This window comes from Pseudophryne corroboree, chromosome 2 (genome assembly GCF_028390025.1).
Source record: "Pseudophryne corroboree isolate aPseCor3 chromosome 2, aPseCor3.hap2, whole genome shotgun sequence".
In the NCBI taxonomy this organism is placed as follows: Eukaryota; Metazoa; Chordata; class Amphibia; order Anura; family Myobatrachidae; genus Pseudophryne; species Pseudophryne corroboree.
Window position 1 is genome coordinate 528793962 of NC_086445.1, and position 14358 is coordinate 528808319.

At 50.3% G+C, this 14358-nt stretch overlaps 1 protein-coding gene across 3 annotated transcripts in view; it reads left to right on the forward strand.

Moving 5' to 3' along the window:
- LOC135033722 (CUB and sushi domain-containing protein 2-like) overlaps positions 1-14358 on the forward strand; it is a 1450369-nt gene that overhangs the window by 1362552 nt on the left and 73459 nt on the right. For all 3 annotated transcript variants that reach the window (XM_063954204.1, XM_063954205.1, XM_063954206.1), the window contains 2 exons: positions 1297-1442; positions 1927-2007. In XM_063954204.1, coding sequence (XP_063810274.1) covers positions 1297-1442; positions 1927-2007 — 227 coding nt within the window. The remainder of the gene's footprint in view (positions 1-1296; positions 1443-1926; positions 2008-14358) is intronic.

Consider the following 14358-nt stretch of genomic DNA (forward strand, 5'->3'; position numbering starts at 1 on the left):
TGGGAGGGGGGGCCCGCATGACACTGACAAATTGCTCAGTTTTTAGAAACTGTCACTGTTCTGACCTGAGGAATATTGTACTGCTCACATTCTCATCTCTGTGCTGCAGTCTCTTTCTCCCACATTCACATCTATTATCTCACATTTGTACGCAGTGTGGAGTGGACGTTATGTGCATGCCTCTGTGTTTCTCAAATGATACAATGTCAGCTTCGTATATAATGTAATATCTGCTCATAAAAGGATCAATTACATTGGTTTAAACTTTTAAAGAGTGAAATATACCACATATCACACAAGCATAGATGCAAATATTCTAATGGATACAATGTCCATGTGTTTTATTGGAATTGTGATCAAAATAACATGCTACCAGTATGCTGCACTGAACACATGAATGTACTAATCCACTGCTTCCTTCTCCCAATGTACTAAGAGGTAAACCATGGCTCTGTTTTCTTTCTGTCCGCCACTTTATGCACTCCCCATGGGGGCTAATTTAGACCTGATCGTAGATGTGCTAAATTTAGCACATCTACAATCAGCCACACTGACATGCGGGGGGGATGCCCAGCACAGGGCTAGTCTGTCCCGCATGTCAGTCCCAGCCCTGTCATACAAGTACAAAGGCATCATACAGCGGCGATGCTTTTATACTTCAGGAGTTGCTCCTAGCCAGTGCAGCTCCTGCGCGCTGGCAGGGAGCTACTCGTCGCTGTCCAGGTCACATCAGCTGCATGTGACTTCATGCAGCCGCCGCGGCCCGACCCCCCCAAATGGTCCTGGCACGCCTGTCAATCAGGCAAAGGCGATCACAGGGCTACGACAGCTGTCGGCTGTCTGCCATGCGCCGGTGCACTGCGGCGCATGCGCAGTTCAGACCTGATTGCTGCTGTGCGAAAACACAGCACCGATCAGGTCTGAATCAGCCCCTTGGTCTTCTATAGAACCTAACCCAATTTAAGGAGCCTCTAAAATCTCTGCTTTTCACTCTGCTTTTTACTGTAGATAATGCCATCTCAGGATTGCATTAGCTATACCCAACAAGAGGCTTTGTCTGGATCCCCTCCTGGTAAAATCACAATGCAGAAGTGTGGATGTTAGGCAAACATGCACACTCTTTTAACCCTTTAACTCATTAAAGAAGAAAACCCTTGTGGGAGATCAGCTTTTTAAGTTGCATTATGCAAAATGCAGTGATGCATAATAATGAAAATGCAGGGTCTTGTTACATTGACCGCTAAGCCCCAATTATTATGACCTGCACCTTACTATATGTGTTTCTCTGTCTTGCAGGGATGGGCCCCAACAAACGGACATCCAGCTAGGTGTGTTCACCAGCAGTTCCACAAAAAGATCAACAATGAGCTCCTCCAACCAAGTCCTTATAACCTTTCACAGCAATGCTGCCAATGGAGGCATCTTCGCATTGTACTTCTATGGTCAGTTGGCAAGGGATGATAAGTAGCAATGACCTGAACAGTAGAGACAGATATGACATGATGATACACCTCTTTTCTGTCATCTTCCAGAAGAATATGATGATACTAGTGTGAGAACTGTGTTACTAGTCTACATCCTAGACAATGGCAGATTAGTAATCGCAAAAATGTGTATGCATCCATATGTTCTCTACGTAACATCAAAAAGGGGAATATTACTCATTATTATGTTAAGTTTGCTAATTAAAATATTTCCATTATGATGTCTTTAAATCCTTCAGATTTTAAACTGTATTTACACTACATTGGAAGTATCATTTATATAATACTTGATTTTAATATGCAAAAGCATCGGATTATGCCACGTTTGGCATGGGCTTGTGTCAGCTCTCATCTGCTTTCATAGTTTTCCCAACAAAAATATTCTCCATTCATATTGTGCCAATCATAACTTTCTCCAACCAATAATTTCTTTCTGGGGCAGGATATCGGCTCCGGAAGTGCAAACCACCAATTACAGTTCCAAATGGAGAAGTGCTCTCAGGGAGCGAGGAGTTTCTCATGGGTGAGTACTCTCCGTACATAATGAAAGGTTTATGCATCTAGTTGCTGCAAACTTTGGAAAGTTAGATACTTGGAAATGAGTCTGTGATCTAGAAAAACATAATGAATGCAACAAAAAGACATTCAGTAAAACGAATGAACATATGAAACATGTTATTTCTTTCCAGAAATGGAAAACCACAGAAGTAAAACCACCAGGAGGGAATAATACTGTTTTTAACATAAACCTTTTATTATATATTTATCTTTCAGATATTGGGATCTCCTAAAACTGTTAATTTGTGTAAACATTTATCCTTGAGAAGTGTTTGTTAATGACTATGGTTTTACTATAGATATACTGCACAGTAACACTTCTATATGTAGTTCTTAGTACCTGTGGTAGCTAATATGAATTAACATTCAATGCCGATAAATATTTGACATACAGTAGAATTCTCAGTGTATGATTACGTCAAATGGTAATGCCTTGTTGGGAAACTGTGGGTGATATATCTGACTCACGAGTATGTACATTCCCAGCAGAAAAAGTCTAGGGACACGATATTGAAATTTCATGCGCAATGCTAAAGAGTTGCTTTAAGAGATACTGTTCTTGTATTCAAATATTATACAGCCATTATTTAGAACAGACGATCTTGTTTTGAACACTTTGATACAGCCTTTAGCAGATTAAGTTTAGGTTTATTGCATGTTTTCCCAGGACTGTCACAATTTTTTCCCAATGGAAAATCATTCATTCAAATGTTTCATTTTCAAGAATTCAATCTCCACATGCATCTACAGTAGATTAATAAAATTAGCAGATATAGGACTCTTTAACCATTTTATTTTAGTTCTAACATCCCTTTCCTGTGAATATGCCTCCATAGGCATACGAACAGTTTTACCCTTTTTGTTGTTTGTACATAGGAGTCAGATCATAGTCGCCTCTGAAAATAATGGGGACTGCGATCTTGTGTGGTAAAACCTACATTAGACTACTAGTGCATAGCACTGATACATAAAATTATGCAAATTATGTTTTGACAGACTACCTTGATAAATAGGCCCCATGATGTGGCGTAATAACCTTGTCTCAGAAGGCACCATCTTAGGGGTGATAGAGATGGGGTTCTTAATTTGCTTCCTGGTCATCAAGATGCCTCTATCCATTTCCATTGTCAGTGATACTCTTCTTCTCCTGCTTTTCTCACCGTTTTAGTTACCATGATCGCTCCTACAAGGAGTGCGGGAAGAGTACAAGGGGCATACAGTGCTTTGACAGTTTATTACTGGAGGAATTTAGTATGTGGGGACAGCTGCTTTTCACACCCACCAATCGATAACATGCTATTGAAGTAGCAGTGTTACTTATTATACACGCGCACTGCCTCAAGGCACTAAGTGCGGTGGTAGCGATGGGATCCCCTAGGATAACTACTTGCAACTCCTTCATTGTACATTGTAACCAATGCTGGGAACTTTCTGCCCTGCGGTTGACCTAAAGTGACGTCACCGCTGAGCAGAAAGTTCCCAGCATTGGTTACAATGTAGCGCATAGGCGCTACATTGTAACACTGCCGTGTGCTGCCTGTCAGTGAGGACAAGAGCACACAGCTGATCAGGAGAGTGCTACAACGTGGCACTCCCTGATTGGCTGAAGTAACCCACTTAGACAGAAGTCAAAGTGGGTTTCTGGCATTCGTGGGAAGGTGACCCATGTGCAAACATGGGTCCCCTTTCAGTTCGTGGTCGGGATACCGTTTTTTTATTTTTAACAAGTACGTGGATTAACCCTGGATTTGCCGAGGAGCCTGGACCCCTGGATCTCGTGAGTATAATTTATTCAACAGGTACCCTTGGATTCTACTGGACAAGAGGACCGACCTGCGTGGGGCCATAGGTAAGTATGTATGTATGTGTGTATGTATGTAATAAATCTTTACTTTCACGGTGTGTGTGTCTTGTCTTTTTTTTGGTATTTTTTTAGTAGTAGTACTACAGGTACCAGCGGGCCCGTTTTTCCGCCGCATGCTGGTACTTGTGGTTCTCCAAGTACCAGCATGCGGGGGAGGCTTGCTGGGACTTGTAGTACTGCTACTAAAAACAATATCTTTTATTTTACAACAAAGGCTATCAGCCCTCCCATCCGCAGCCCATTGGATGGGGGGGGACAGCCTCGGGCTTCACCCCTGGCCCTTGGGTGGCTGGGGGGGGGGGACCCCTTGATTGAAGGGGTCCCCACTCCCCCAGGGTACCCCGGCCAGGGGTGACTAGTTGGATTTTTGATGCCACGGCCGCAGGGCACAATATAAAAGTGACCCCCGGCTGTGGCATTATCTGTCCAGCTAGTGGAGCCCGGTGCTGGTTTTAAAAATACGGGGGACCCCTACTCTTTTTGTCCCCCGTATTTTTGGGACCAGGACCAGGCGCAGAGCCCGATGCTGGTTGCTTAAATATGGGGGAACCCCTGTCATTTTTTTTCCCATATTTCTGCAACCAGGATCGGCTCAAAGAGCCCGAGGCTGGTTATGCTTAGGAGGGGGGACCCCACGCAATTTTTTTAGCAAAAATAAGCACTTTCACACCCCTTCCCACTGATATACATGCACGGATCTCATGGATCCCTGCATGCATCTCAAATCACGGATAAAAAAAGCAGTTCTGTTTTTTTTAGGACTTTTTTACGAGTTGTAATTTTTCACGGCAGTGTTTTGTGTTTTTTTGCTTTGCACTTCTTAGTAAATGACCGAGATTCATACTTAAACAGCCGCGTTTTGACCGATGGTGTATTCATTCGTAATTTTTTACCTAAACTAGCAAAAAATTACGAATGCCCTCATCACTGCCGTGATTAGTGTTTAGTAAATGACCGAGATTTACCGAGATGACACTTTGATGAAAAAACGGCATCTCGGTCAAAATCGGGAGCTTAGTAAATATACCCCCATGTTGCCATTTATATTGTTTCTGTGCAGGGTAAATACTAGCTACTTTTGCATGTACTGTAGCCCCCAAATGCTGGACAGTTTTATTTTCACACTGTTTTAGATTTCGGTTTGGAAACAACCCTTTTAAATTTAAACCTCTCAGCACATGTTACATCTGCCCCACCTGCAGAGCAACATGGTTTTACCCAGTTGCTTGCTTTTTTGCTTTGCTTGCAAACCAGAATCAGGCCCTGTACTGTATGCACAAGCAGACAGGGGCCCTCATTCCGAGTTGTTCGCTCGCAAGTGAATTTTAGCAGATTTGCTCATGCTAAGCCGCCGCCTACTGGGAGTGAATCTTAGCATCTTAAAATTGCGAACGATGTATTCGCAATATTGCGATTACACACCTCGTAGCAGTTTCTGAGTAGCTCCAGACTTACTCGGCATCTGCGATCATTTCAGTGCTTGTCGTTCCTGGTTTGACGTCACAAACACACCCAGCGTTCGGCCAGACACTCCTCCGTTTCTCCGGCCACTCCTGCGTTTTTTCCGGAAACGGTAGCGTTTTTTTCCCACACGCCCATAAAACGGCCTGTTTCCGCCCAGTAACACCCATTTCCTGTCAATCACATTACGATCGCCAGAACGATGAAAAAGCCGTGAGTAAAATTCCTAACTGCATAGCAAATTTACTTGGCGCAGTCGCAGTGCGGACATTGCACATGCGCATTAAGCGGAAAATCGCTGCGATGCGAAGATTTTTACCAAGCGAACAACTCGGAATGAGGGCCAGGGGCCCTCATTCCGAGTTGTTTGCTCGCAAGTGAATTTTAGCAGATTTGCTCATGCTAAGCCGCCGCCTACTGGGAGTGAATCTTAGCATCTTAAAATTGCGAACGATGTATTCGCAATATTGCGAGCCGATTATTACACACCTCGTAGCAGTTTCTGAGTAGCTCCAGACTTACTCGGCATCTGCGATCATTTCAGTGCTTGTCGTTCCTGGTTTGACGTCACAAACACACCCAGCGTTCGCCCAGACACTCCCCCGTTTCTCCGGCCACTCCTGCGTTTTTTCCGGAAACGGTAGCGTTTTTTCCCACACCCCCATAAAACGGCCTGTTTCCGCCCAGTAACACCCATTTCCTGTCAATCACATTACGATCGCCAGAACGATGAAAAAGCCGTGAGTAAAATTCCTAACTGCATAGCAAATTTACTTGGCGCAGTCGCAGTGCGGACATTGCGCATGCGCATTAAGCGGAAAATCGCTGCGATGCGAAGATTTTTACAGAGCGAACAACTCGGAATGAGGGCCCGTATTCACCCTGCATGCAAAAACAATTAATAAATGTCTTTGCAATCATTGCAACATGGTTTGTCCAGGTGCAAATGTACTCTTTTATGATTCCTCCTACATGGGGCATGATTCAGATGTTGGAGGAAGCATTGCTGCTGCTTACTTGGAAGCAGCAGAGATGCATAAATATGGTAATGCAGCAGGAGGCATCTGTTATAGGTAGAAACCTTATGCATGCATTTGTGATCCAGTGCTGTGTCTGAGGTTGCAGAATCAAATCACTTGAGACTCCATTGGCCGGCTGAGTGATCCATGAGGTCACGCAGTCTGGCCACCGCAGCTGCTTCCAAGAAACCAGGAAATCTCACTCGGAAGATGGAGCTCCTGGCTTTTGCACTCCCAAAAAATGGGAGTGATATTCCTCTGTTTTGTGAAATGGCTGCTGTCCCATCCCCTCCCTGCCCCCAAATTGCTGCAGACTGTCAGTCACTTGACTTCTACAGCCGTAGTGCGTCTGATGAAGCAGGACCCGTACTGCTCATGCTCAGTACTGATCCCACGCATTCGCAAAGTACTGGTAGGCATAGATGCGTCAGGACCTGAATCAGGCCCAAGGTGCATAGCGAGTGAAAACAGTGGATGTCGAATTTTGTAATTTTTTTGTAAATCTCACACTAGCTGCTTAACTAAAAGTGTTTTGTTATCCCCACAAATTATCAAGTTTTACACTAATTATAAACATCTTAGTGATATTTGGTGGACCCCTTTCTTTGAAAGTAAAGCATTCATAACCATAACCAGAAATAACGACACTGAGACTTGAATTTTGGCAGAAAATTGCTAGCTATTTATTTGTCCCTAACCATTGGGAAACCTGTAATAAAGAGATTAATTTAATATGCCGCTCCAGCTGGCATATGGTGGCGGCCCAAAAGAACGGCTCACTTAATCTAAATTAAACTTAAATAACTCAACCCTATAAATTTACTAAAAACTTACCATAAACCGGTAATAGGTGACAACTCAACCCCCACAGTGACTACCCACCGCTCCTGGGTGCCCTGCCGCTGCCTTCCCGGACGGGTGGTCAAGCGGCCATAAGTCGATGGAGGTGAGTGCACCTAAACCACAACAAACTGTAAAACACTACAGTTTTCTCTACAATACGAAACTGCCGTTCTTTTCCGCCAATAAATAGCCAACAAAAACAGCCAACAATTTAGAGCCAAAGCACCACGTGCCACAATTTCCAACTACCAGGGCGGGAGGGTGGGAAACCAGATCACCAAGAGACTTAAGATGGCTTCACCTTCCCTATATATATCAAGCCCTACCCTTAAAGAAGGCTGTACTTTCCTCACATCTAGGTCCACCCCTCCCCAGATGTTTAACTCTTTTCTCTCCTATGCAGTCAATACTCTCTTCTAAACATCTTAGTGATATTTGGTGGACCCCTTTCTTTGAAAGTAAAGCATTCATAACCATAACCAGAAATAACGACACTGAGACTTGAATTTTGGCAGAAAATTGCTAGCTATTTATTTGTCCCTAACCATTGGGAAACCTGTAATAAAGAGATTAATTTAATATGCCGCTCCAGCTGGCATATGGTGGCGGCCCAAAAGAACGGCTCACTTAATCTAAATTAAACTTAAATAACTCAACCCTATAAATTTACTAAAAACTTACCATAAACCGGTAATAGGTGACAACTCAACCCCCACAGTGACTACCCACCGCTCCTGGGTGCCCTGCCGCTGCCTTCCCGGACGGGTGGTCAAGCGGCCATAAGTCGATGGAGGTGAGTGCACCTAAACCACAACAAACTGTAAAACACTACAGTTTTCTCTACAATACGAAACTGCCGTTCTTTTCCGCCAACAGCGAAAGACTCATCCTCACAGTCTTTCGCACCGCCACCATAAACCTACCCTAACTCCTGCAAAGCGAAACCTAGATCCTCCAGAAAAAACATCATCCCCTCATCGGATAGATGTACTCCATCGCGCCGGAAAAGGTGGCTGTCTCTGAACCGTATCCTCGGGTGGCGAACCACCCTCCCACCGTGGGACAGCACCCACTTTGCCACCGCTCCGTTCACCTTTTTCCGGGCCTCATCAATCTGGCGACCATCCGCCACACCCCTCCAACACAATCTTGGCACCATCATGGAAAAAACCAACACACAATCGGTCCATGCCGCGGTCACACTTGCCAGATCCTGTATCATGGCCCACCGCAGATCCAAGGATGTCCTCTTCCCCAGGTCGTTGCCACCTAGATGGACAACCAAAACCTTAGGGACTCCATGCTTGCTGGCCTGACTCACTAACCTACTCCTCAGCTCACCCCACATCATTCCGCGCCAGCCAAGCCATCTGACACCCTGTTTTCCAAACAATGCCTGAGACCCTTCCGAGGCCACAAACCTGGCCGCCCAGTAAATGTAAGAGTGGCCAACCACCCAAATGGTCAAATTGTCTTCAAACCATCCTGAAGGGAAAAAGAGGGGTAGAATTGATTACTAAGAGGCTTATTAATTGTTTACACTGAAGGATCTGCCAAAAAAGAAAACTTTAGGACTCGCTATTGCAGCAGTCACGGCCTAGCCGACTGCACCATGTTTCGTCGCCAATTTAGAAGTGCAATTAAAGACACAAAGGGGGAAGATCAAATAAAATTAAACGAAATAAAAACAGGGGGGGGGGGGTATAAAATGGGAAACACATGTATTAACTCAGCTGGAGGTGAAACGTAAAGACCTGCTGAGGGACTCTGATTAGACCAAATTAGCCGAATTATGGATTAGAATTCAGTCCGTCAAGTCAGGCAAAAAATCGCAAATAACTCCAGACCCCCGCTGCCGGCTCATGCCAGCAACGGCGAGTAGCTAATCCCTGAGTAGGAGAAAAAAAGGGGGTAACACCAACAGACGCACAACACCATAAATTCACAGAACTGTAACAACATGATATATTGCAATCTAAACAAAGCACCAAGCGCAAACCGACCTCTCATGTGACGGGGCGAATATATCGTCTATAACTTGTTGATTTCCATCGCCCCACCGCCTGTATTTCAGTTCTGGAGCAACCCGCCGCAGCAGCCGACGTCGCTGCACCTATGCGAAAGGAATGGGTACCGAAAGCAGTGGGTGGGAGGCCCAGGCCCGCCAAACAGCGACTCAGCATCCATCGAAACTGGTATTTCGTGACTGGCAGCCCATCATAATGCAACAGCCAAGACCCCTCCTTAACGGGTCGCACCACCACGTATTGCATTGCCAGCCTCACCGGGCAAACGCTCTCCTCCAGCGCTGTAACCATTGTAACCCAGCGCCCTCTCCCCACTTGATCCGTTTTGGAGCGTCGTAACCTGCACAGCAAGGACCTCTCACCCACTACCACGTCCTCGACCAGCATACGCGAATCTGCTCTCTTGGAAGGCGCTACCAACTCAGAAACCCGAAAGGCTCCGTGGAAAGCCATTGAGAACGCCAAACTAAACAAAAGCATCTCAAACCTGGACGACGCGACTCGCCCTACTGCCTCGATGACGGCCGGCAACAACGCCGCATCGATGGGCCGCCTCCTATCTGGTGGCGACGGCGCAACTCGCGCCCACCCTTTCATTGCTTTCCGCAGAACATCGCTTTTTGTTACGTCAGGGACGCCTCGCAGCTTGCAGAAAAACGAAATGCCTGCTAAATACCGCGAAACCACTGCTCGTGACCTACCGGAGACGTAAAGCTGCCACATAAAAGAAAGCATCAGCCGATGCCTGCTCTTACCTTGATGCCGACGCCCCCGGACAAACTCCTCCCATTCACTCCAAGCTTGTCCGTACGCCTTGAGCGTGGCCGGCGCGATTGACCGCAACGCTAAACCCTCCAGTCCGGTCCGATCACCTGCCAAACATAACCGGGACAGTGAAAACCTTGTTCTTCGGCCTCAGGTGCCAAACCCCAAAATCTCTCCCACTGTCCACGCGACAACGCGTCTGCGATTTCGTTTTCCAACCCGGGCACGTGCTGCGCCCGGAACCATAGGTTCCTACGCAAGCAAGTCAAAAGCAATTGTCCAAGAACCCGTAGTACCACCAGCGATTTCGCCCTTTGGTTATTAATCGCATGTACCACGCCCAGATTATCGCACCTGAACACTATGCTGCGGTTAGCCAACCGATCGCCCCAAACTTCCAGCGCTACCATAATGGGGAAAAGCTCCAGCAGCACCAGATCCCTTGTAAGACCCTCGCTATGCCAACTCGCCGGCCAAGATGCCGCACACCACGATCCCTCCAGAAAACAGCCGAATCCAGAGGAACCTGCAGCATCGGTAAAAAGCTGCAAACTCTCGCTGTCAACGGCTGGCGCTTGCCATATGCTCACCCTGTTGAAATCCTCCAGGAATGAAGCCCAGACGGCCATATCCCTTTTTAACTCAGAGGACAATCGAACGAAATGATGCGGCCTGGCACACCCCGCTGTTGCCCTTTCGAGCTTCCGGCAGAAAACCCTGCCCATCGGTATCACCCGACAAGCAAAGTTCAGCATGCCCAGCAAGGACTGAGCCTGCCGCAGCGTGACTTTACGCGAGCCGTTGAAACGGCAAATAGTTTCGCGGAGCTTTGACACTTTGTCCTGGGGCAGGCGACACTCTCCCGCCACGGTGTCAATTTCAATCCCCAAAAATGATAGACAGGAGGCCGGACCCTCCGTTTTATCCCTGGCTACCGGAACACCGAAGTGGTAAAAAAGGGCTCGTGTGCTAAACAGCAAGTCGCCGCATCTTGTGCCAGTAGCCGGCCCCGCGCACAGGAAATCATCGAGGTAATGCGCAACCCCGTGGCCGCCTGACGCAGACTCCACGCACCAATGAAGAAAAGTGCTAAAGCGCTCGAAAAACGAGCATGAAACGGAACATCCCATCGGCAGACATTTGTCGATGAAATACTCCGCCCCAATCCGGAAACCCATAAAACGAAATGAGTCCGGATGCAATGGCAGTAATCTAAAAGCTGACTCAACATCAATCTTAGCCATGAGGGCCCCGCTCCCGTAGCTGCGGACCATCCCTAGCGCCTCGTCAAATGACTGATACACCACCGAGCAATGAGCCGGTGGTATTGCGTCGTTGACCGATGCCCCTGGCGGGTAAGAAAGATGCTGAATGAGCCGGAAGGCGCCCGGAGTCTTCTTTGGTACCACCCCAACCGGGGAGATGACCAAGTCATCCACCGGGGGTGACTTAAACGGCCCCTCCATCCTGCCCAACCTGACCTCCTTATCTACTTTTTCCCGTAACACAGTCGGCAAGGCTCGGGCGGATTGAAGGTTCTTGTGCGCACGCACGGACACTTCGCTTGCAACAGGCAAGCGGAAACCGAACTTAAAACCGTCTAACAAAAACTTTGCATCCCTTTTATTAGGATAAAGACCCAACCATTTACCCATAGTTTCCAACTTAACTGGCGTTGGTGCCCTGCTGAGCGGTCCCGCTCGCGGCCTGCTTAGGGTAGGGTTGTTTCCCCCGATTGCCTTGTCGTCCCCCTTTGAAACAAGAGGAGGCTGGGTGGGTTCCACCGCACTGCTGGCAAGAGTGGCGAAAACGGCACTGTTTGCCAAATGAACATGTTCCGCTGTTAAAAGCGAAGCATTTCCCCCGAGGGGCAGACCGCCCGCCCATGCGAACGGCCAATCCGCCTGTCTTGGCGAATCCCCCATCCGCGCCCGTTCCCTGCGCTGACGACCCCCCGCGGCGCCCCCCCGTTCCCTGTTTCAGGGTCTCATCCTCCCGCTGGGATGCCCGGGTCACTTTGAGCCAGACCTCCACGTCTTTGAACCCAAAGTCCATGACCCGTAACCCGTCCTGCTTCTCCCGAAACTCCTGGTCATATCGCTGCCATTCCGAACCCGAGGATGTGCGCTGCATGTCGTGCACGAGATGAAGGTACCGGATGATATTCATGTGCTCTTCCGGCCTGTCCTCCAAATAGCAAGCCGCAAACACCCAAAATCCGGCCAGCCAGTTATCAAAAGACCTGAAAGCTTCCGCCCCCATGCCCTTCGTAGCGGCCGCCGCTTTGTAATCCTTCTTTATGGCCTTAGTCAAACCAAATAAGTCTACAAAGTCACCCCTACGTATCTTTTTGCGGCAGCTATCTCGCAGGCCCCGCATCACTGCGGTGTACTCGCAGCGCACTACCCCCGGAAGATCTCGCCTCTTCTTAGCCCTACGCTCCTCTTCACTAATTCGCCTGCGCCGCTTACGCCTCTTCTGCTGCTTTGCCGCCCTTTTGGCAAGTTTCTCGGCCTCCTTCCTTGCCCTAGCAGTACTATCAGCGTCGGACGCTTGCGACGCGAAAGAGGAGGATGAGGAGGAGGACGAAGAGCTACGCGAACTCGAGCTCGCGGTGGAATTTGATAAAGACTGCACCAACTCACCGGATGCCGTCGACCTCTCCGACTCGGATTGTTCGTCGTCTTCATTCCAATCATCGTCCACCGCGAAGTCTGCCGAGTCCCTTTCACCTTGTTCCTCTGTGGAAGACAAAACAAAAGAGGGCCCGGCCCGCGCATGCGGCGCACGCCGGGCACCCCGTGTGGAATGCGCAGTGGCCGAGCCTCCCTGCCGCTCACGGTCTGATCCTAGCTCCAGCTCCGCCGCGGCAGCCCCCAGCTCTCGGCAGGCTCGTGCCACTCGCTGCGCCGCTGATGCCCTGACATTGCCTGACCCCCTGCGTCCCGCAGCTTGGCCGGAATCCGCCGTTGCCCTGGGGGAGGCCACTGCAGCCAATGGCCCAAGAGCCTGCACCACCGTGGCCAGCGCCGACGCTATGGCCCCAGGAGGATCCCATGCGGCACGACCCCCGGAAGCGCCGCCCAAAGGACGACCGGTCCTTGGTTGGGCGCGAGCCCGTGCCCCCTGACCGCCCGACGCGCCCCGGGGGTCCCGCCCTTCATGCTCCAACCCGAAGGCAAGAGCCCCCCGGCCGGCCCAGTGGCTCTCCCTCTCCGATCCTTCCCCTTCCCTATCCAGGGAAGGAGAAGAATCCCCTGATCCTGGGGAGGACCTGCTGACGCGCGCATCGGCCCGGGCCGCGGCCCTGCGGCCGCTGACCCATTCTCTGTCACCCCTCCTGCCGCGGGCCCCGCTGCGTCCTGCGACGGTGCCAGGGACCTGCTGCCCCCCCGCGCGTGCTCCCCCGCGTGTCACCTGACCAGCGGAGGGTGCACCCGCATGCTGCTGGCTGCCACCCCTTGCCGGTCCTGCTGTGCCCCCGTCATTTATATTGCTGACCATGCTCCCAGCGCTGCCTCCTTGAGGCACACGCTGCACCCCCCTCAACCTGTCTCTCCCCCTGCCGAACTCCGGCATCCGGGGAGAAGAAGAGGTTGATCTCTGCCCCCGTTGATCCTGCAATGCTGGCGCCGCTGCGCGCGCACGTGCGCGGCCAGCGGCGCCCGGAGCGAGCGTGGGCGCGCACGCACCTCGAGCGCGCGCCCCACGTCCACCCGCCAACGGCCTCCCGGACTGCACCTCCTGTTCGGCCGCCGCGCGAGGCTCCTGAATAGTCCCCGCGCGGCGACCGCCAGCTCCCTGCAACGTCCTCTCCCCCCGCCCGGCCCGAACAGCCGACCGCGGCGGGGAAGGAGAGACTGTGCCTGCTGCACACTGGCGCCCCCCCGCGGCGCGCCCGCGGGCGCCCGCCATGAACCCGGGCTCGGCGGCTCCCGGCGGGGACGGCCGCCGCCCGCCGACACTCGAGCGGCCTGCAGGGACCCCTGGTCCCCCACGCCGCCCTCGTCTGGCCGGAGTGCCCGACTCGGCACCCGGCGGCGAGTCCGCCCGGGCCCCGCCAGCGCTGCCTGTGGGCGCATCTGATGAGGCCCTAGGGGACGGAGCCCCGTCCCCCACACCGCCCACCGCCGCCTCAGGGCCCGCTCGGCCGTCCGACCCACGGAACCGAGCCGGGGCCCTTAGCACGCGCTGGGGGCGAGCGGCCATACCAGCAGCCACAAATACTTTAGTTATAATTAAAATAGTAAGGGACCCCTGGGATACTGGAGAGGAGAGTACCAAAGAGAGGGGGCAGTATATCCTAGTGACACAGCAAGCGTACCACAATAACAAGA